The sequence below is a fragment of the Chrysemys picta genome, chromosome 20, assembly GCF_011386835.1.
Source record: "Chrysemys picta bellii isolate R12L10 chromosome 20, ASM1138683v2, whole genome shotgun sequence".
Classification (NCBI taxonomy): Eukaryota; Metazoa; Chordata; order Testudines; family Emydidae; genus Chrysemys; species Chrysemys picta.
Genome location: NC_088810.1, coordinates 17,311,118 through 17,334,015, shown reverse-complemented (window position 1 = coordinate 17,334,015; position 22,898 = coordinate 17,311,118). Strand labels below are relative to the sequence as shown.

Here is a 22,898-nt window from a genome sequence, read left to right as displayed (position 1 = left end):
TGGAGCCCGGCTGTTTATTTAGGTATTTATCTGCGGCTATTCCTAGGGCTGCAAACTCTTGTGGTTTTATCGCGAGTCTAGGGCTGTTTTGTTATTTACTAATTTTCACCATCCTCTAGGTCATGGAGCTTGGTTTGCCTGCTGAGCGTATCTCACCAAGCCAGTTCCCTGCCACCGCAAGGGCCTTGGGCATGGTCCGGATGGCACTTTGGTCCCTTCCTGGTCTCTGCCTGTGCCGCACAACGCTTCAGTCTCCTGAGGACCAAAATGCTTTAGTGTAACTAGAATTTTGGGGCTTATATAGGGCTGTTTGAAGGGACATTTATTGGCCGGTGATACACAAGGGGCCAGGCTAATGGTCCTGTCTGGCCTAAAACTCTTACGAAATCTCCGAGAACCTAGGAGTCACGGTCACAGATCAGAGCCCCACTGTGCTAGGCACTGCACAGACGTGGCCATGATCATCAAAGTGTTTTATTAAAGCCCCAGCTTCTAGAGTCATGGGATGACCGGAGATTTCATTTTTTTAACAAAGCTGCTCGCCCTTGTGTGTGCAGAGGAAGGTTTGAAAGGCACAGGAACAGCCCCCCCAAATGATTACTTTTAAAAGTCTCAGGACTATTAAGCCGCGCCCGGGATTTTCCAAACGCTTGGGGCTGGCGAGGGTGGGGGCTCCCCAGGCGGGCTCGGGGCCCCTTTGCACTAGTGCCCACTAGGTAGCTGCCCCAGAGAGTTCCCAATCAAAGTTTATAACAAGGCGGAACAGCTGGACAGAAATAGAGTGATGGGGTGGAGGGGAACACGGGGGTTTGCCCCTTAGGCTGGGGTGCCTGGGCTAAGCCAGCCTCATCACAGAACGAGCCGCACCTGAGGGGAATCAGGGACTTGCCCAAAAAGAGCCAGGCTAAAGCCCTGATGCAGGGCAGCTGGGGACAGAGCTGGATGGCGAGTTAGGGCAGCTGAGAGCAGGGACGGGGCCTGGGACCGGAGAGACCCTGACTAAACGGGAGAGACCGGGAGACCCAAAGGGACAGCAAGAAGCCCCATAGCCCAGGTAAAACTGCAGCCCCAGTAAAGGGGCGGAGCTAGCTGTCCAGGGCAGGGCCACATTGCCCAGCGATGAGGGGGGAGCTGGGTTTCCCTACCAGCCCCAGCAAAGGGGGCTGCAGGCTGAACCTCGAAGACGACAGCCCCAGAGAGAGCAGAAGGGTCTGGTTTGCGTTCAGACATTTCCGGGGACTTTTTAGTTGGTGACCCCCAAAGAAACTGCCTTAGGATGGTGCCCTCGGGTGGGAAACCAGCACAGCGCTTCAGCGGCCGTCGGCAGGGGGTGCCCCGCGGTGACGGGACTCAGTGACCGGGGCAAAAGGGCACGGGCTTTTGTGTGACGTTTGTGGTGCTGTAGCACGTGGGGGCCCAGCGTGGGGCCCCGCTGCGCCAGGCGCTGCACGTGCAGACGACACCCAGACACCGAGGAGCTAACAAGCAATAGTGAGGCAAGTTACAATCTGCTCACGTGTAGGAAGGGCTAGGGCTGGAGAGCACTGGCCCATCAGACCCGTCTGTCAGGCTGGCCCCAGTGCCCTGGCTGCAGGCTGCACTCTAGAGAACTGTCTAGTCACGTTGCAGACGCCAGAGTCTTTGCTACAGTAGGGCGCCTCCCCCCCACCCTTTGTGTCAGGTTGTTCCACCATCCGGATGGCCACAGGCTTCCCCCTGACCCAACCTGCCATCCCACAAGTTCCTCGCTACAGATCTTCCTGGTTTGACACCATAGCGGGGTTAAACAGGCCCAGGGCAGGGACCCCACCAGGGTGAGAGGCGGCCAGTGATCTGTGGGCAGCACCCGGGAAGGGAAGCAGATGCAGGGCCGGCTCCAGGCACCAGCTTCGCAAGCATGTACTTGGGGTGGCTGCTTGGGGGAGGGGCGGCACGTCCAGCTATTCGGCGGCAATTCGGCAGACGGTCCCTCACTCCCGCTTGGAGCGAAGGATCTTCCGCCGAATTGCCGCCACAGATCGCGATCGCGGCTTTTTTTTTTTTTGGCTGCTTGGGGCAGCCAAAACCCTGGAGCCAGCCCCGGGCAGATGGCATAGGCGGGAGAGTCCCTCGCTGGAACTAAGAGCTAATGCAGTGTCACTGAGCAGTGAGGCCTCTCGACTAATGGTGGGTCTGTCTTTGCCCTGCCAGGCCTGGGCTCTGCCCCTGCAGTCTGGGTGGGAGCAGGCCCTGGGTTCCTCGCAGCACTGCCTAGGGGCATGATATTGCCAGATCCCACCAGCCAAGCAAGGTTTGGCCAGTTCAAAGTGTTGGCGTCCTCCGGAGGAAGGGGGCATCTTTCCTCCCAAATCTGCCTTAAATCAAGCCAGAGTGTGCTGGGGTGGTAGGAGACGTTGCATTTCTGATAAGGAAGGATGGTCCAGTGGTTAGAGCACTCACCTCATGCTTGGGAGAGCTGGGGTCACATGCTAGATGTGGAGAAGACGTTTACCGGGGAGGCTGGCCTGCTTCCTGCCCAATGGGCTGCCCCCAGAGAAGGCCATGCTGCAGCTCCCAGGAGGTCTCCGTACAGCATGAACCTGGCCTGAGAATGTTGTTATTTTGCCAGGCTGCCAACTTTTCCCTGGCCTGAGGTCATTCACCCTGCTGAGTAGCAAAGGTGTATTGCAAACAATGAGCTTCTCAAAGAAAACATAGCAAGAAGCCATTATAATGGAAAACGTTAGACAACGTAAATATAGGGTGCACTACCAACTCACCCTATGCGTATGTATGCAACACAGGTGAATGCAATGGAGTCGTAACAAAAGCCAACTTAATGCACCATCCTAGTTGAGACTTTAAACACCTGCCGTTTGGAAAATTCAAATCCCAAGACTAAAACCTTGCTTGCGCACCAAGAACAATGAACTTGGAAGACCATGCATCACAGCGCCACCTGGTGGTGCCTTCCCCTTACACCCCATGTCCGGCCTTCCAGCTGCACGCTCAGCTCTGCACTTTGGTACACTGCAGACTCCTTGGTAGGAAACATTGTAGCCTGGGGGTTTCAAACCAACTTTGTGAGCTCTGCACTGAGCATCTTCAGCCCTGTCCAAGGCCCTTGTGCTCGTTAAGGACTAAAGGGCTGGGATATATTCTGCAGGGAAAATGGATCCCTGAGATATCAAAGATTAAGGAGGAAAACAACTGTCCCAAAGTGTCTTATGGGGAGAAAAGCACCATTTTAGTCCTATATTTTTATTACTATTCGCCGCGGGTTCTTATACTTCCTATCACAAGGTATCTGAGCAGCTTATGGTGTCACTAAGTCTCCACCGAGATCAGGGCGCTGTTGTGCTAGGTGCTGTACATACACATACCATAGGAGACCGTTTCCAAAGCTTGCGATCAACAGTCGAAGAAACTTACATGATCCCCATTTTACAGATGGGGAATTGCGGAGCACCGAGATGCAGCGACTTCCCCAGCATCATCCGGTGAGTCGATGGCACAGCAAAAGGGCTGAAGCCAGGTCTTCTGTACCCTACTCCCCTGGTTCACCCCGAGACCATCTTTTCCCTCTCCGCGTGCAGGAACTCAAATAGAAATCAGTATTTGCCACACAAACCCACTTTGGAGTGAGAACAGCCTAGAGGGTATTTTTAACTATAATGTTTTAAAGGTTTGCAGGTGGGGGTCCCTTCTCATTCATAGCTTCAGTCCCTAGCATGAAGCTGCTATAAGCACCAAGGCACTTGTCTTGCTCTGTCCTGAAGTTTGGCACAGCGTTCCTGTGCGCTGCTAGCTGCTGCGTTCCACCCCCGAGGTGGCTGCATTCCCGTGGAAGTGATTCCTGGGCGGAAAGCACTCTAGGCTGAATGGCCCTACGGAATCATGATCCTATTAGTCACATATTTTTAACGTCACCCTTTCTATTGGGTACCAACTCCCAATCTGGTAGCTTTTGACCCTTCCAATCCCTCCCTTCGTACCCCGGCAGATGCAGCATGAGTCAATGCAATGTTCATAGGCTTTTGCTGCTCTGATATTCAGTGCTTAATTGGTTATGAACGAGGTGCTGGGGCTCAAGCAATTTTTTGTACATTCATCCCTGATGCAGCAAACCCACAGGTGCCGGGGCGCTGAACTGCCGAGCCTAGAGGTGCCGGTGCTCAGCATTTCATGCCAGGCCAGCAACACCAGAGCTTCAGCGGGAACAAGGAAAAGGTGACTGTCATGTTCTCTTTTGTTACAAGGGAATCCCCTGGCTGACAATCGGCCGTCTTGGGGTTTAAAAAAAATTGCTGGCTCACTGGGGACCGATCCTGCGAGATGCTGAGGACCACAGATCTCAGGGAAGACTTGGTAAAGGGACCACTAAGTAGGGTTGCCAGGTGTCCGGTTTTTGACCGGAATGCCCAGTCGAAAAAGGTCTCTGACGGCTCCGGTCACTACCGCTGACTGAACTGTTAAAAGTCCAGTTGGTGCAGGGATGGCTGGCTCCCTACCCAGCTCCACGCAGCTCCCGGAAGCCACCGGCATGTCCCTCCGGCTCCTAGGTGGAGGCACGGCCAAGGGGGCTCCGTGCATGCTGCCCCCACCCCGAGCGCCGGCTCCGCATCTCCTATTGGCCGGGAACCGCGGCCAATGGGAGCTGTAGGGGCGGCACCTGCAGACGGGGGCAGCGCTCTCAGAGCCTCCTGGCCACACTTCCGTGAGTTGAAGGGAGCTGCCTGAGATCAGCGCCGCCTGGAGCCCGCACCCCCTCCCGCATCCCAAGCCCCTGCCCCAGCCCTGAGCTCCCTTCCACACCCAAATTCCCTCCTGGAGCTCACACCCTGCCCCAGCTCACAATCCCCTCCCACACTCCAAACCCCTTGGCTCCAGCCTGGAGCACCTTCCTGCATCCTAAACCCGTCCTCCCCGGCCCCACCCCATAGCCCGCACCTCCAGCCAGAGCCCTCATCTCCCCATTCCACACCCCAACCCTTTGCCCCAGCCCCCTGAAAATGAGAGAGTGACTGAGGGTGGGGGAGAGCGAACAACCGGGGTGGGAGAATGTAGTGAGCAGGGGTGGGGGCTCGGGGAAGGGGCAGGACAGGGGGTGGGGCAAGGATGTTCAGTTTTGTGCGCTTAGAAAATTGGACGCCCTACCACTAAGTACAAAAAAAGGAAAAAAATAAGTCCACTCCCAGGACTGCAGGCAGGGAACTTGCTGCTTTATTTAACTGCATCACAACAGAGAGTTGGCGGGGAGGCGGGGGAATCTTTATGCAACTAACCAAACAGGAACTAAGGGGGTGGGGGGTGTAAGGAGCATGCCACCAACCCATAATACTCTGCGTAACCCAGTGAACCCTTGATGACCCCCGTAGCTACAGAAGTCAATGAGAGTGGCCCTTTCAAGGTGATTAACTCTATGCATGCTGCAGCCAACCCCCAGAGCAGCAGGCAAGTTGCAGCCTACCTCCCTGTCCCTCCTTCTATTTTTTGGCAACCTTTCCATTTATATAGGGAATGGGTGTGGGGGGGGGCTGATTTCTGAGGGAGATGCTGTATGAAGAAATCTTTCCTGCAGGCAGCAGCCATGCGACAAGCGAGCTCGCCTGGGGTGGCACATTGCCTGGGAAAAGTGAGAGCCACGTGGTTGAAAGGCAGCAGCAGAGGAAAGCAGGGATAAGACACACACTGACGACTGTCATCATGCAACCCAGAAGCATCCTCGCTCCCACAGGCACCAGAGGCTCCAGGTAAGAGGCTGCCGGGCGCCCTCGGCTACCTGTTAGCAATGGCCAGAGGCTCGAAGGCACTGCATTCAGAGCCACACAGAGCTGCGACAATGGGAAGAAGGCAACCGCTTTGCAAAACGGTTCTTTTGCCTCCTGGTCGGGTTTTGGCTTGGGAATGGGGGCAGGAGCATGTCGCTGCGAAGGCTGTTGTGACAGGGCGTGGGGGTGGGTTTGGGGGTGTCCTCTCTGGAAAAGCCCAGACTTTGGGGAGATTGGTGCTTGGAGCTGATGGGTCGGGGGGAAGGGGGGGATACTTGCATTGCAAGAGCCTTTACAGAGCTCCATTGAGAACCAAAAAAGACTCTGGTATCAGTCAGAGCATCACTGAAAATTATGGAGAGGGTTAGAAAACACAGAACTCAGCTTGTTCCATGACCCAGGACCCACCTGTCACCGGCATGTCAAGCTCAGTACTCACAGCTGTCCCTTCTGGAAAAAAATCAGTGAGTGGAACTCCCCGGGCTTAGGAGAGAGATGCCAGCCGGGTCAATATTTTGTAGAAATTGAGATCCGGAAATGGGGCAGATTGCTATGAGGAAAAGCGATGCAACCTTGTTCCTTAAATGCAGCTGGTTCATTTTACTCGTGCAGCCCGGTTTTTAAATTCTGCCCTTTCCGTTCTAGCTTTTCCAACACCCAACGGCTTACCTTAAAACAGGGAGGAGACATTGGTTCCAGTTGCCTGTCGCCAAACTGCGGGCTGGCTAAATTCTCCGGGGAGGCATGGTCGATGTTTTTGTCTGGCGGTTGGCAGACTGATCACTTGTTCAATATGTTTTTAATATCCAGGGCAAGGATGTGATCAAGTTCAACCTGAGTTAAAATGCTTAGCGGCAGCTCTGCAAATAATGGGTTGTTTTGTAGGCTCCAGGATAACACACAGACTTCACAAACATCCATGTGCTACTGCTTGTAGTCAAATGCCATCCAGAATGAGAAGCGGTGTGATTTTTCTTTAGCCTCTTGTTAATCAATCTTTTTCTTGTTTGTAAGGGCACACGCCTGAGACCGTGTGCGAATATCCTGATTTCTAATGCACATTTCTTAGCTTTAAGGGGAACTAAATGGCATTGCCGGCTGGAGGAATATATAAGTCTTTAGTGTTAATCCAGAGGATGATAAAGCTAACACATCGGGGTAGATCCTCAATGTTTGCAAACCAGCAGGGCTCCGCTCACTTCGGAGTTTGACTTGCCAGTGTACATCAGCTGAGGGTCTGGCTCGGCGGGTTTTAAAAATAACCGGCATTTACATTTTGATCAGCCACAAATTCAGCTGTGCAGAAGGAAAGGCGGGTGCGTTGAGTTAAGATAGTCTGTTCTGATGCGTTAAATAAACTCAATTATCTCCTACAGCCTCATCCAATTGATTCGAACCAGACTATTCATGGAGGAAAGCGTGAGTAAGGATGGGTAGGGCCATCTAGTCCAGTACCCTGTCTCTGACACTGGCCAGCACCAGCTGCTATCAGACGTGCCTTAGAGATTGGCTTAAGCCCTGAAGCACCAGGGGTAATATCTCTGCCAAAGGGATCATTAGCAATAACTACGCTAACTCTGGATCTTCTAGTTATCCATATCAATGTCCAGTCCCTCTTTGAATCTTGCTAAGTTCTTGGCTTCAGCCACGTCCTGTGGCGGTGAGTTCCACAGGTTTGTCGCACATTGGGTGAAAAGGTCTTTCCTTCTGTCACCTTTTCATTTCATTGAGCATCCCCTTGTCCCGGCGTTGGGACACCGGGAGACCAAAACCTGGGCAGCTGGAGGGTAACTAGTGTCCGGAAATCTTCAACGGGGCAGAGATCTGCGGGAGGGCTACGAGTCTTTGGCCACGGGGCCCTTTAAAAGGGTTCAGCCAGTTTCTCCGGGCACTGCTGCAGATTGGTGAGGGCAGTGTGCAAATAACAAGGTGTGAGCTGGTTTCAAAGCAAAGCCAGGAACCGTCATATGGAGAGCGGCATCATAAAAAGCAGCAAACTTGCTTCGCTTGGGCTATAATTAGCACCGATCAAACTTCATGATGTAAATGCAGCATTGTGCCAAGGGTGGCTATTTAAAGCAGTCGGTAATGTGCAATCCCGTCTCGGTCAATAATCCTGGGTGGCTCTGTGCTGTCCCTGGATTTCTGGGAGAAACGCGTCTCTCTTGTGCACTGTCATAAACTGCGGGTCGCCACTTCCAGGGGGTCATTTCCCGGCTGGCTCCTTCTGCTGGGATCTGGGCTCCTGGAGATGAAAAGGATGGTTTAGTGGTTAGGGCGCTAGCTAAGGGCTTGGGGAAGGGATAGCTCAGTGGTTTGAGCATTGGCCTGCTAAACCCAGGGTTGTGAGTTCAATTATTGAGGGGGCCATTTAGGGATCGGGGCAAAAATCTGTCTGGGGATTGGTCCTGCTTTGAGCAGGGGGTTGGACTAGATGACCTCCTGAGGTCCCTGCCAACCCTGATATTCTATGCTTCGGAGAACCAGGTACAATTCCTAACTCTGCCACAGGCTTCCGGGGTGACCTTGAACAAGTCACTTCGGGCGAGATTCACACAGGGGACTTCCGTCTCTGTGCATTGCATGGGGAGAGGTAGGCACCTAGGAAAGGCAGCCCCAGGCATTGAGGACCTGCATAAGCTAGGTAGCAGAGCAGAGGTATCAGTGGGGGAAGGTGTGAGAATACCCAACAGCCCTGTGGTTAGGGATACACCTTTAGCATGTAGGAGACTCTGGGTCCAAGCCCCTGCTCCAAATCAGAGATTTGAAGCTGAGTTCTTCTGTCAGCTCGGGGGAGACACACGTGTCATTGTCTGATCGCCCCTCGGTCGCTTGTGTTCGGGCGAGGGGTGCTCAGCGCTCGCCTACTGGATCGCGCCCCGCAGGGGAGAGAGACAGGTGGGGAATTGCCTCGTTTGAAAATCACCCCGGGGGCTGAGCGGCTCGTTAGGTGTGGGGCGGGGTCAGGACTCATCTTTGCTCAGGCTTGACCGCAGAAATCTTGTGTGCGCGGGGAGAGGGGGGACCCTCGCTGTGGCAATGAACGGGTTAATGGGGGCCTGGGAGGCCGGTTCTGCTCCCTGGCTGCACCAGGAGGCTGGGGACGGGGCTGAGCGGGGAAGAAGCTGCAGGAAAGGAATTCCACAATCCCTCTCTCGGCCTTGGAGGGCCCAGGGGAGCTGGCCGAGCCCTCCAGGATCTGGGCTTCCAGTGGGCTTGGTTGAGGGTCAGGTCGAAGGTCAAGCCCCAGGAGGGCAGTAGCTGGGTTAATTTGCACTTTGCGGGTTCCCGGGGGGAGCCCTGTGGGTTTTGGCCCAGAGAGAAGGGTGAACCTAGAGAGGCTGTGGGAGAGGCCCAGCTGACAGAGGCTACGGGACAGACCTCAGCTGATGGTTACAGGGTCCCTGGCTTGGAACCCAGTTTAGAGGCTGGGCCGGGCTTCCCCCACCAGCCGCTGGGGAAGGTGGCGTGAGGCCCGTGAGAAGGGGATAAGGATGGCGGAAAACCCAGAGAGAGGGGCTGTGAGGCCCATGGGACCGAGGAGCAGACCTCAGGTTGTTGCATCTTTCTCTTGGGCGTCCTGGTCCCCCAGAAGGGGTGGCCCCAAACCGTGACCTGGCCAGCGGGCTGAGTCGCGAGATGGGGCCTCTGCAGCGCTCGAGCAACCATTGCCAGGGAGTGCTAGAGAGGAAAGAGCTGCTATGCTATGCCCAGCCACCAGTCAAATCTTCGACAGGCACGTATGGCGTTAAGCGACAGCGAGGAGCATGCCAGTGGTGCCTAAATGTTGGACTTAGGTGCCTAAACCCCTTTGTGTAGCTAGCCCTTCTGTGCCTCAGTTTCCCCATCTGTACAATGGGGATAATAGCACCGCCCGACCGCACAGGGGTGCGTGAGGATAAATACAGTAAAGGCGGCGAGGCGCTCAGATACTACAGCGAGGGGGCCAGATAAGGGCCTTCGACTCGCCTCCACGGGAACTATTGGATCAAACAATCCCCGCTCCTGCTTAATGAGCGGCCATCTTGGAACTGCAGTGACAGGGTCGGTCAGAGGAGGCGCAGGACCAGGACGAGGCGGTGGCTGCTGAGGGCTGGCTCGGGGGGTGGTAAAGGGGAGCTGACGGTGCAGAGGGTTAGGCTAGGGGAGACTGGGGTGGGCCCAGAGCACAGAACTGTTCCGGAGCCTGCTCCTGCTGAAATCAAGTGGGAGAAACTCCGGGTGATGTCAATGGAGAAGCACTGGGGCCTGAACCCCTCGGACGGGGGTAGCTGTAAGTCGGAGTGGAACAGTCAGAGGGGGCGGGCGGCCGCTACTGTAGACAGACATTGGGCCCATCCCCTGCCGATGGAGATCAGCTCGCACAGGTTACCTTGGTGTAACTGAGTGGAGGAATTGGCCCTTTGGCTTTAAATTCTATGGAAAACTGCCTCCGGGTGAATTTTAGAGAGGCGGGTGCCCTGAGTTACCTGCCTCTCGGCCTTTCAAACCCTGGAGTTAGGCGCTTGTTTCATCTGATCTGCCAGATCAGCTGCTGCCCCTCTAGAACCCGTACCCAGGTGGACAATTCGGGGACCCGTTAGCCCAGTGCGAATGCAGCAGCCCTGTCCCCTCTGCTGATCACCTGGGCCAGTTTGGTGCTAGCGGAGACGTGGCCAAGATGAAATGATTCAACTAGCCCAACCGGCCAATCCCCTGCCCTCCCACGGTGCCTTCTGGAAATCAGCCAGAGTCCGCTGCTTCTTACCCCGAAGGCACGGCAGCTGAGAGGTGAGGGCAGTGCCACTGAGGCTGGTTTGGGTGTATTCGACCACTGGGGTTGAAATTAGCAGTTCATGTCTCTAGCCTACACCCAGAACCCTCACATTAAAACACTGTCCCCAGCCAGGATCGCGAGACCCTTACTAGCAAATGAAGACTCAGCCTGGAAGCTCTGCAGGGCAGGTATCATCTGGTTTTGTTCTGTTTGTACAGCCCCGAGCGCGGTGCGATCCTGGGCCATGACTGCTGCAATACCGATACTAAATTACAAAGCCCCATTCACATCGCACGGGCCACCCCCGCGTGGCCGATTGGCCAGATTCGAAAGCCCAGCCGGCAGGGGGTGGCTTTCCAACCCTGCGACTGGATCGACCATTCAGACAACGTTACGTTGTGGCAGGAGGATTACAGAGCCCGGGGGAGCTGCTGGCATGGACGCAGTGCGTCAGATCCTCTTGTGTGAGACAGAGGCGGGTATTTGAGGGGTGGCCGAAGTTCTGGGAAATGGAAGAACATTAATAACCTTCCCGAACTTGTGAAGTCACTATTGGCAACTTAGTGACTGGCAGAGTGGTGCTAATTATAAGTGATATAGACACGCATACAGCTGAGCTGTCCTCCAATGATGTAATGTAGCTTATGGTATTTTAACAAGGCCGGCAAGGTTGTAGGGTCAAGATTCCTGGGTTCTTTTCCCCAGCTTTGCTCTTCAATCAAAGGCAAGTCACTCTTACTGGGTTGAAATGTCTGTAAAACGGGGCAAATGAGACGCACTGTTCAGTGACGATCCCCAGCTGTAAAATCAGACCCTTGGACGTTAACGAGGTGATTGGGTGAGGCGTGGGAGAGTCTGGGATATGGAGTTCAGATCCTCACTCTAGCCTCCTTCCGTCATTAATTCTAATTAATTCAAGCATATCTAATTAATTGACGAATTCATTAAACAGTCACTCCTGTTTCCGAGTGAACGCGTTGCGTGGGACTGTCGGTGGCGAGGGGGTAAAGCTGTAAGAATGCCACTGACTTGATGGGAATCACCCTGAACTGACACCTGAGCAGGACTGACCCTTCCCCACCTTCTTGCTTATTTCCCCATTCAAATACCCCTAGTGACAAAACACGAGTTAACTGGGGAAGGCCGTACCTTCTGGCTCCTCCGGAAAACACCCCCGTGTGAAGGAGTGTATGATCTACCCCTTTAAGATACAGGCTGCAGCTTGTACGTAGCCTTTTTAACTCCTGTGAGTTGCACAATGTTCTGATGTTTGATAGCCCCAGTTCCTGGAGCTGTGATTTTGGGGAGCTTTTATTTAAACTTCTTTAAAAAGCAAGTTTCCAGCCCCATGACTAGGGAGAAAAGCTTGAACACCTGCCCCCAAAAGGCTCACGAAGCAGACGGCAGATCAAAAGCATTCGACATCCCTTCTGATCTTAAAGTCTATGAGACATTTATTTAAAAAAAAAAAACTCATGCTTTTTAAGCCACTCTTTTGATTTTGTTTAAGGGCCTGATTCATGCTTTCTGAACAATGGTGGGGTTTTCAGTGGGACCCCCAATATCTCCATCTATCAGCTTCTCTGGGATTGTAGTCTCGTGCTCCTCAAGGGGTTAACTGGGTTATTCAGAGAATTATGGGTTGGTGCCACATTCATAAATCCCCAGCACTTCTAAGGAATACTGCCCCCAGGCAACGCTCTGTGTACATGGGATCAGACTTGGGTCACCAGATAGCAAGTGGGAAAAATCAGGACCGGGGAGAGGGCAATAATGTGTGTGTGGGGGGATTAATAGGGTCCTATATAAGACAAAGCCCCTAATAATCGGGACCGTTTTGATGAAATCGGGACATCTGCTCAGCCTAGATCAGACAGGGAGTAAGTTATTGGATGGGGAGGGGCATCTTTCTACTAGGCGACAATCAGGAGTTGTATTAGATGACTGGAGCTGCTGTGTAAAATCAGGTGGGTGGGGGCGGTACTCTTTCCAGGCCCCACCCACTAAATAGGCTCCACCCACACGAGTCACACAAAATATGCTTGTGTTGCCACCATCTCACTAAGTTCCTTGGACTCAGCTCCTCCCAAGTTGGGGGGAAAAGTAAGTGGTGGCCCCTCCTGCACATTACCCATTTGGGGCACAAAACGAGACGCCACTCACACTAGACGGTGCTGATCTATGTCCCGCCCTCTGCTCTCACACTAGGAATGGAAGGGCTAACGTTTAAATTCTCGTCACTCGGCGTCACAGTTCGCTCCTCACCGAGGCGACCGGGGCAGTTCACACCTCCCCAAGGCATTGTCCCAAGTTCCCCGCAGACCATCGGTGAACCTCCAAAAAAGCGAACAAAGCGTTTCTTCCCAGCCGTGCCTGACCTCTTAAGAAATGAAAGCGGAGACTCTGGAGAACAAGGCTGTGGGCTCAGAGCGGTGGTGGGAGGGTGAATGGGTGCGTGCCAGCCGTTCCTGAGCGCTGGGTACGGTGCCTGAAAGCTAAAGGTTATCTCGATTGATTCAGAGCGCAGGAGGTCTTTGCAGAGCTCTCGTTACTTGAGATGACATCCAAGGTGTAGCACCACGCCGGCCATGCTGATGCCCACAAATAGGACCACAGCATTGCGGGGATGAATTCCACCCTCCCCTTGACGAAGGCTCCTTGCCTGGGGAAGGCAAACAGAGTTTCGCCATAGATCCCTGCAGTGTTATCCTGGGTCTGAATACTTGGGTTAGCCTAGCCCGGGCGTGAGCAGCCACACGGCAGAGCCCTGCCCAAGTTACTGTGTCCTCATTAGTGCTGCATCTCCCTGTGGACTTCTGGGGGCGCATCCCACGGTGCTTTGTGCTGCCCTGAGCAGAGCCGCTCTTCCCTGGTCAATTGGAGGAGAACTTATCTGTCCTTCTAGGCACACGGAGGGGAATTGTGGGAAGGCTCTGGAGGGCTGTCAGCACTGGAGGGGTTTAACCTGCGTCCTCACTGCCAAGTGAGCAGGGTCCCAGCCCGAGTGAAAGGGGGACCCGAGCTCTAATTTATAGCCCCAGCCAGGCCAGCTAGCCTGGGGTTGGAAGCACCAAACTTGGGGGAGAAGGTTTTGTGTATGGACAGGAGAGGGGGGAAGGGCAACACCCAACTTAGCCCTGCAGTGAAGACGTATCATGAATGCCTCCCACAGCCCTCCCCAGCCAGACTCTCACCCTGCAGGCACCAGCTCTGCTGAGTCCATAGAGAGGGAGCAGCTCTCTAGCTTTTATTTATGGTTTTAAACACCAGCAGCGAATGGGCTCCACCTGGCAGGTGAACGTCAGCCCTACGTCGATACTTAGGGTGCGGCTTAAACCCACTACCGGGCAAATTCTCTCTGTTCCCCACCCAGGAGGCAGCTCAGAGACATGGGTGCAAATCCTAATGGAGGGCAGGATCGGTCCTGTCGTGGAAGCCCAGGGCAGGATCAGGCCCGTCGTGGAATCCCAGGGCAGGATCTGGCCTGTCGCAGAATCCCGGGGCAGAATCCCGGGGCAGAATCGGACCCATCGCGGAATCCCGGGGCAGAATCAGGCCCGTCGTGGAATCCCAGGGCAGGATCTGGCCTGTTGCAGAATCCCGGGGCAGAGTTGGGCCCGGGGCAGAATCCCGGGGCAGAATCAGGCCCGTCGTGGAATCCCAGGGCAGGATCTGGCCCGCTGCAGAATCCCGGGGCAGAATCGGGCCGCTGGGTCTAAGCCAGTACATTTCTTCCTGTGCACTGCAGTCCCTGCCCCCACCCGCCCCCCACCCCGTTTTCTCTTTGGCCAACACACCTGCATTAGCCTGATTAAATCTCCCTCGGCTCAGATCTCTGAATCTAATCACCATCCATCTGCCTCCTGGGGCTACTTCGGAGTTGGCAGCTCTGCGCCTGGACACTCGGGCGGTGTTTTTACTGAAAAGGGCCTTTTAAAAAAATAATAATTAAAACTGTGTTGCCAGCACAAAATGATCCCGGCCGGATCGGTTGTTCTCAACCCGTCAGCATTGGCAAAACGAGGAGGCGAGAAATTGACGGTTTCTCTTGGGAAATGCCGCAGCATAGCTGTGTCGGGCAGGGATATGAAAAAATCAGCCCCGCCCAGTGACACAGCTATGGTGACACCCCGCCGCAGTGTAGACACAACCATACCCACAGAAAACTGCTTTGAAGGATCCAAAAGAGCTTTGCAAACGGCGACCAAATCCTGCAGTCCTTACTCAGGCAACTTTACCATTCAAGTTTTGTCCAAAAATAAAAATGCACTTTGCCTGGCACCAAAATGCAGTCTGTTCTGGGGTAGAACACGGCAGCACACAACAATGCTACGTCTTTGATTTGTCATATCTATATATTTCTTTATCCTAAAAGCAAGGAGAGAGACAGTCCAGTTCCTGCCGTGTGTACAATCTAAACTCGTCAAGTGAGGCCTGGACAGACTAGATCGGAATAAAGCCCCAGCAAGTGCGCTCAACAGACAGAATGGGTGAGTATTGGGCCACGACATCAAGAGAGAGACCCTCTCTCTTCCAGCAGCTGCAGTTCGAGGGCGTTGTCCTTGCTCCGGGCCTGGAAGACTTCACCAGCATCGAGTGGAACTCGGATCCCGTTGCAAAGGGGATTCTGTACGTGGAAGTTGGATTGGTAGAGGATTATTGAGCCCCGGGAAGGTGACTTTATAGTGTTTTTTAAAAGGGGGGGCCGCCTCTGCTCTCTGAGAACATCTTGGGGAGGGATGGTAAACTCCAGCCGAGCTGCACAGTCCTTGCTCCTCTCTGAAAACAGGGGACACCTTTCAATTATACCCACAGCCCAGTCCTGCTCCTCCAGTGTGCCAGGATCTACCCGGAGTAGCCCTGCCGGAGTGACGCTGAATTTACACCAGCGTCACGGAGATCAGGATCTGTCTGTCCTCTAGCCGGTGAAGAAAGACAACATTGGGAAGCGCCAGGCGTGCCAGACCTTATTTCACCAATGACATCCTAGTCGAGTAGGGAAAGGCGACGGCTCCCATTCCAATGAATTCTTGTCCTCCCACCCCTCGATGAATGTTCTCCCCCTTTTCAATCATCCCTTGCTTTGATATCTGCGTTTTAATGCATGTGCTGGCGAGATGCCACAGGGGCACTCAAAGGAGATTGCATTCCTTGGCCTGACTTGCGAGCCACAGCGTCCCGGCCTCTGCAAACAGAGAATTGCCAGCCGGCAGGCTAGGAGGAAGCCATGCCTCTGGGTTGGAGATGCGACCGTCTCTCAGTGTTTGCACAAGCGTGGGCACATAACAACCATCTCCGCATTGCCCTGCCCACGGTCACCGGTGTTAGACAAGAAGCGCTAAAATCCAGCGTCCAGCCTGAATAATAGTGCCCTGCCTATAGAGCAGAGGTTCCCAAACTGTGGGGCGCGCTCCCCTAGGAGGGTACGGAGGCTGCTCCCAGCCCCCTTACCCCTGTCCACATTCCCCTCCCTCCGGAGCTGGGGCTCCGCTCCCAGCCCTGGCTTCAGGGGATGCAGGGGGGGACCCTGAAAAGTTTGGGGACCACTGCTCTAGATGGTCTCCCTCTCCAGCCTGCCAGTCTGTTGCTGCGTGCTGTTAAAGGCTGCGTACCCCACCCCAGAAGAGGCTGCTTGTTAGTAGCTCTAGGTACACTTCTAACGGGCTTTGGGGTGGAAGGTGCTCATGGAGGGCAAAGTGGCTGGGAAGTATCGGTGGAGGGGGAGGTGGTTGGTTGGAGCGGCCCAGGGGGAGGAAGGAGGAAGAGTAATGGGATGAAGTTAGGGAGAGGTAAATCTAAGCTGAATAGCCAGGAAGATGAAGATATGGGTTAGGGGCACAATCATCTCCTGGGGGCCAGTGGTAGATACAGCTGGCGAATAGACCATGAGGCAGAGAATGGGCACGAGGCACCATGCCCTGGCATTGGAGCGAAATCAGGGTCTTGTGTCTAACCCGCTGAGCGACCAGCCAAAAGATTTGAGTTCAGTTCCCAGCTCCGCTACAGATTCCAGGGCTGACCTTGGACAAGTCACTTAGTCTCTGTGGGCCTCAACTTTTCGTTTTCTTACAGTCAGCCCCATTTCCTTTGCTCTGGGCCTGTCTTGTCTGTTCAGACAGCGAGTGCCAGTGGCAGGGACTGTCCCTCCCTGTGGCAGTACAGCGCCTGGCACAATGGGCTCTAGATCTCAGTTGGGTTCTCTGATCACAGGGCAAGACAGGGTGTTTCTGGGGCTAGAGCACTGGATTGGGATTCAGGAGACCTGGGTTTGAGTCTCAGCTCTGCCACTTGGGGACCGTGGGCAAGTCCCTGACCCTCTCCATGCCTCGGTTTCCCCCTCTGTACAGTGGGGATAATGATCCTGACCTCCTTTGTAACACACTTGGAGAACTGGGGGGGAAGAGACAGGTAGTACTGTTATCCCTGTGTACAGAGGGGGCACTTGTGACTTGTGCAAGGTCACACAGGAAGTCTGTGGCAGAGCAGGGAGATGAACCCACATCTCCTAGGCTTGGGCCCTAACCACTGGGCCATGCTGCCGCTCTAGTAGCTGTGTTTCTGCAATGCAGCCTCCTGCTTGCGGCTATGGTAGCAGCCCTTAAAGCCTGGGGGGTTTTAAGGCTGCAGCGTCAGATCTCTGCCCATTTTGTTTCCAGGGGCTCAGCCTCACGGGGTGCAAGTGACAAGCACTCACAGGGACCCGAGCGTATCTTTGCCCCCGTCCTACAGAACCAGCTGGTTCTTACTGATGGGTGTCTCCCGGGAGGGGTGATGAGTCACCGACTATTTCTGTTCTCTCTCCGCAGCGGGCCATGACCTGCGAGAAGGACAGCGTGGCCGGTGGAAGCCCTGGGGAAACGGGGAAGTCGAACCGGAATCTCTTTGCCGCGATCTGAGCGGGCCGTGCACACAGACACCCCGCCGGGGTCATGATTACAGGCAAGTGTGTCGTCCGGGCGGACACCGGATGGTTGGCTGGAAAGGCGGGTTGGAATTAAATGATGAAAGCCGCCCGTCCCTGGGAAATCACATGCAACGCGTGTCTGACGTGCCGGGCTGCCGCGGGAGAGGCCTGGGTTTGATTCTGCGCTCTCGCACAGGTTCCTGGGGGCACCTAACCCTGCAGCTGGGAGCACGCCAGCTACCGCTGGAAAAGACCCTTTGCCGCGCCCCGAAGCCAAACCCCCTGCCATGGGAGTGGGGTGTGTGCGCTGGGGTAGAGCATTCCTCTCAATACTGGGGATATAAACCCCTTGTTCAGGGCTTAATGCCAACCCTTTGTGGGGGAAGGGGCGGGGGCAGCTACAGGGTTTGTTGCACCTCCCTGTGGCAAACACTAGATGGGGCACTGGTCCGCTTGAGGGGCTATTTCTGCATTCCCGCAGGAGCAGCAGTGTCCCTGGTCAAGGGCCACACGACCGCAGTCACGTCCGAGCGAGGGGCAGGGTTTTCCACGCCCGTCTGGGAAAAGCACGTTTCATTCCCGCCAGATCCAGGCACAGACTAGCAACGACTCTAGTCCCCAGGGGCGTCTCCGCGGCAGCAGCAGGGGCAACGTCCAGCTTGGGCAGACGTTCCAGCCCAGTTCCCCGGCCCTCCCCGCTGGGACTCAGTCTCGGGTCACTCACTTGCCCGACCAGATCCCGTGTAGCCTTGGCCAAAAATGAAAGAAGCTGGATCACTGGTCCCTGGGGACAGCTCCTGCTCTGGGATCCGACTGATACGGCTCCGTACCATCAAAAGGCATCTTGCAGCAAGTGACGAGGATGGATGCCGGTGGCCTCTTTACCAACGCCGGGGCCCGTTAGTGACACTTTCAAGGTGCTTGGTGCAACACAACAGTGGATAAAACCCATCAGTAAGGCTAAGCTTTTGTCACAGATATTTTTAGTAAAAGTCACGAGCAAGAAAGAAAAATTCACGGAAGCCCGTGACCTGCCCGTGACTTTGACTAAAAATATGCCTGACAAAATGGGGAGCTGCGGGGTCCCCACACTGCCCCCCGGTGGCCGGACAGCTGCGGGGGCCCTGTCTCGGCGCTCCAGAATCCTCCGCCACCCGGGCTCAGAATTGCAGGGTCCCCCTCCCCTCCCCACCCGCAGAAGGTGGGAGCTGCGGGGTACCCCTGCTGCGGCTCGGAGCTCCAGTGGGCCCCCGCCGCTACGGGCAGCGGGGACCCTGCAACTCCTGACTGCCATGGGCTGAAGTCACAGAGGTCTCTGGAAGTCACGAATTCATAGCCTCACCCACCAGCCCTGCAGGAAGCGATGCTCTGAAGCCTTCCAAACTTGTCAAACGGCAACTGCGGAGAACACGGTTTTCTACCCCTTGGGCGTTCGTTAGAGGGGGGGGCTTGCGTTTTAATAAATGCTGGGAAAGTTCCTGGCATCGTCCTCTGCTTTAAAAATAATATATCATATCCCAGGGTCACTGAATTTCAGCGCTGAGCGAGATCCATTGTCCTTCACCTGAAATGCCAACATGAAGAGGGTGAAAATAAAATACAGCCTTGGGTGTGCGTGTCAGTCACGGAGAGACATGTCAAGCCCATGGATAGGGCCAGCTCTGCTGCCGGTTAGCCGACGTTCTCCAGAAGGCAAAGGTTTTATCAGCCGTGGTGTGACCCAGCGGGTGGAAGGCTGGACAGCGACTCAGGAACCCGGGTTCTAGTCCCGGCTCTGCCACTGATGTGCTGCGTGACCTTGGACAAGCCCCTTTCTCCTCCTGGGCCCACGAGGGACTCTCCTCCTTTAAGTGTTCTGAGGTCAACGGATTGCACCCGTCTCAGGCGCTATGGAGGAATTGTGCCTTAGGAGCACCCCTGCAGGGAGAGAGAGTCAAACGCTGACCCTCTCCCGCGACCAGACGGGCAGATGGGGAGGCAAATTGGGGCACAGATTTGGTCCTTGGGAGATAGCACAGTGACTTGCCCTGGCCAGATGCCATGGTGGTGGGCACCAAGGGAAAGAACAAAGAGCCAGCCCCCCACTGGTATTAGGTTCGTGAAGCTGTGCTGTCTGGCCCTTAGATAGATGGGTCTGCTGCATGGCTCTCCCAAGGCGCCCGTGGGCCAGGTGCTGTCTAGGGGCAGATCTGCTTCAGTTCTCTAACTGTGGGATGTTCTTGTTTTGCAGGAAGCAGGTAAGATGGTGGCTGGGGCTTTCCTAGACTCCCCCTTCTCTTGGGCTTGTTGGCATCCCCTGTTCTTCCTTGCCCTGGAGGCCCTCCTGACGGGATCCAGCTGGAGCTGCCCTTCCAGGTGCCACTGCTCCTCCCAGGACAGGTCTGTCTTCTGCAACCGCCGGCGCCTGACCACCGTGCCGGGCGGGATCCCCCCAGAGTCTGAGCTCCTGGACCTGAGCAAGAACCGGATCAGGACCTTGCACCAGGGCATGTTCTCCCGCCTGCAGCCCTTGAAGGAGCTGGACCTGAGCGAGAACATCATCTCCAACATCGAGCCCGGAGCCTTTAACAGCCTGCAGAAGCTGATGACCCTGAGGCTGAAGAGTAACCAGTTGAAAATCGTCCCCCCTGGAATCTTCACCGGCCTCCCTAACCTCACCATCCTTGACATCAGCGAGAACAAGATCGTCATCTTCCTGGACCATTCCTTCAAAGACTTGTTCAACCTTAGGAAGCTGGAGGCCGGGGACAACCACCTGGTCTTCATCTCACCGCAAGCCTTCAGCGGGCTTCTCCGCCTGCAGCAGCTCACCCTGGAGAAGTGCAACTTGACGAGCGTGCCCCAGCTCGCCCTCTCCCAGCTTCACCACCTGGTCGAGCTCCGGTTCAAGGTGCTCAACATCAGCGTCCTCCACAACTACTCCTTCCAGAGGCTGCACCGCTTGAACGTGCTGGAGATCAACCGCTGGCCTTTCCTGGCGACGCTGGAGCCCCGCAGCCTCTTGGGACTGAACTTGACCTCCTTGTCCATCACCAAGTGCAACCTCAGTGCCGTCCCTTACGAGGCGTTCAGGCATTTGGTTTATCTCCAGTACCTGGATCTCTCCCACAACCCCATCTCGGAGATCCCTGGCAAGAGGCTGAGCGACCTTTCACGCCTTCAGGAATTCCACCTCTCCGGAGGCAGGCTGGCCACCATCGCCACCAGTGCCTTCCAAGGACTCAACTACTTCCGGCTGCTCAATGTCTCGGGTAACGTCCTGAGGACCTTGGAAGAAGGGGTCTTCCACTCGGTGGGGAACCTGGAGATCCTGCGGTTAGACAGGAACCCCCTGGCCTGTGACTGCCGGCTCCTATGGATTATCCGAAGGCGACGCAGGCTTAACTTCGGAGGGCAGCAGCCCGCCTGCGCGAGCCCCACGACGGTCAAAGGGAAAGTCTTCAAGGACTTCTCCGACGTCCTCCTGCCCAGTCACTTCACCTGCAGGAAGTCTAAGATCCCAGACAAGACGCCTCAGCAGGTGAGCGTGGAAGAGGGGGGCAAAGCAACCCTGAGCTGCAAGGGCGAAGGGGATCCACACCCCATCGTCTACTGGGTGTCGCCTCATAACATCCGCCTGGACTCCAACCACAAGGGGCGGATGAGGGTCTTCGCAGATGGCACCTTGGAGATTGACTATGCCTTAGCCCAGGACAGCGGCACCTACCACTGCGTTGCCAGCAACGTAGCAGGGAACGACACTTTGCTGGCGCACCTTCGCGTGAGCAAGCCCTCCTCCCAGTTGGGCAACGACTCCTTCCTGTTCTCCAACAGTTCGGAGGCCTTCCAGCCGTCCCTCATCGACGTGGGCACGCTGGTGGGAGTCTTGGCCATGGGCATCCTGCCGTTCCTCAGTTCGGTCGCCGTCTGCTTCGTCTTCATCTTCTTCTGGAGCAAGAGCAAAGGGAAGGTCAAGCATCACGCCACCTTCGAGTTCGTCCCTCACTATCCCCACGCGGCCTGGAACAAGCCACGCAGCAGCGGCGGCGGCGGCAAGTTTGCCATGAAACTCATGTGACGAAGGGGCCATTTTCTCGCCTCAGGCCCCCATAGCTTTGTAAACCCGGAAACGAAAAATGCAGGGAACTTACAAAATTGGTTCATCTTTGTGAGCTGCCGATGCCAGCACCACGCTCCACCTGTGTAGCAGCGCGGGGGGCCGGGGAGTCTTGTGGTCAGCATGAAGCAGAGATCGTTTATAGTGGACCTTTTTGGCCGACTCTCAGGGACCTGGCAACGATACCGGTGCAGGTTTGGTGCAAAGATTACATGCTAAGGCAGAAGCTAGAGGCTTGGTGGCATGGGGAGTTGGGCCTGGACTATACAGCCTTTCATCTCTAGGTCACTGGTTCTAACACTGCCTAGGTTGGCAGGGGCTGGAGAACTGGAGACTTCTGAGGTGTGGTGAAGTTCCCAGGGGGGCAGCGGTCACATCTCGATAACTGGACGAGCCATGGTCCTTACTCCAGGAAGTGGTCAGGTTTGAGGTGGGCAGCATGGGGGGAAAACATAAATGTCCCACAGCTGTGGAGAGAGGACGTGTTCTAACGGAGCGAGGTAGAGAAGGAAGGACTTTGGGGGATGTCGTAAGATCATGACTCCTTCCCCTGGAGTGGAACAGCTCTCACACCATGGCAGAAAATAATAAGACGGTCCGAGCGGGGTAATTTATCAGGGGTTTGGGCAGCTCTGCTATAAAATGATGGTGGTAAACCGGGGAAGGGGGAGGGTTAAAAATTGGAAGCGTCTTTGCCAGGCCTGGAGTCATCTTTGTCCCTGAAATCACCCAGATCCTTAATGGGCTCCCAGAGGGGAGACAAAATGCTCATCTTTCCCCTCCCCCCGGTCCCTTTTACAACCTCTCAATCTGCAGTGAATTATTCATGTCAGGCAAAAACCAAGCGTGCTGCTCAAGGCAATCTATTAAAACCACTGTGGTTGAAAGTCTTGTCTAACGCTTAACCAGATCATTGAGAGCAATAAATAACACTCCGCACTTCTATAGCAACCGCAAACCAAAGAGCTCAAAGCCCGTCACAGTCATTACGGGGTTACACCTCAGAACAACCCTGGGACGCAGGTAAATAGCACAATCCCCGTCCTGCAGATGGGGAAACTGAGGCACAAAGTGGGGCGGCGGCGTGGCCTTTGCTCTTTATGCTACAACACTACGAACAAGCCACCCAGGCAGAGCTGGGACCTAAATAACCACTTTCAGTCACTATACAGGAATGTGCCAGAGTGTGTGGCTCTGGCTGGTTTCTGACAGCTTCTCAGAACTTAGACCACTGTGAGTGCCACTAGTATTAACACCTAATTGGGGAAACTGAGGCACAGAGAGGGGACACGATTTGCCTTGAGCTCACACAGCAGAGCTGGGAATAGACTAGACCATGCAGCCTCCAGGAATCCTGACGTGCATCTCTGCTCTAACCACCAGCGTCTGTTT

At 55.1% G+C, this 22,898-nt stretch overlaps 1 protein-coding gene across 1 annotated transcript; it reads left to right on the top strand.

Annotated features, from left to right (window-relative positions):
* The first annotated feature begins 5,073 nt into the window (after window positions 1-5,073).
* LINGO4 (leucine rich repeat and Ig domain containing 4) lies at window positions 5,074-22,480 on the top strand. The gene is made up of 4 exons (XM_065573882.1): window positions 5,074-5,389; window positions 5,561-5,732; window positions 17,313-17,449; window positions 19,645-22,480. Exon 4 carries the CDS (start codon window positions 19,653-19,655, stop codon window positions 21,465-21,467), a length of 1,815 nt encoding a protein of 604 aa, XP_065429954.1. The 5' UTR covers window positions 5,074-5,389; window positions 5,561-5,732; window positions 17,313-17,449; window positions 19,645-19,652; the 3' UTR covers window positions 21,468-22,480.
* The last annotated feature ends 418 nt before the right edge of the window (window positions 22,481-22,898 follow it).

Excerpts from the sequence above, each read along its gene's own strand:
- LINGO4 (XM_065573882.1), top strand. The coding sequence starts at position 19,653 with ATGGTGGCTGGGGCTTTCCTAGACTCCCCCTTCTCTTGGGCTTGTTGG.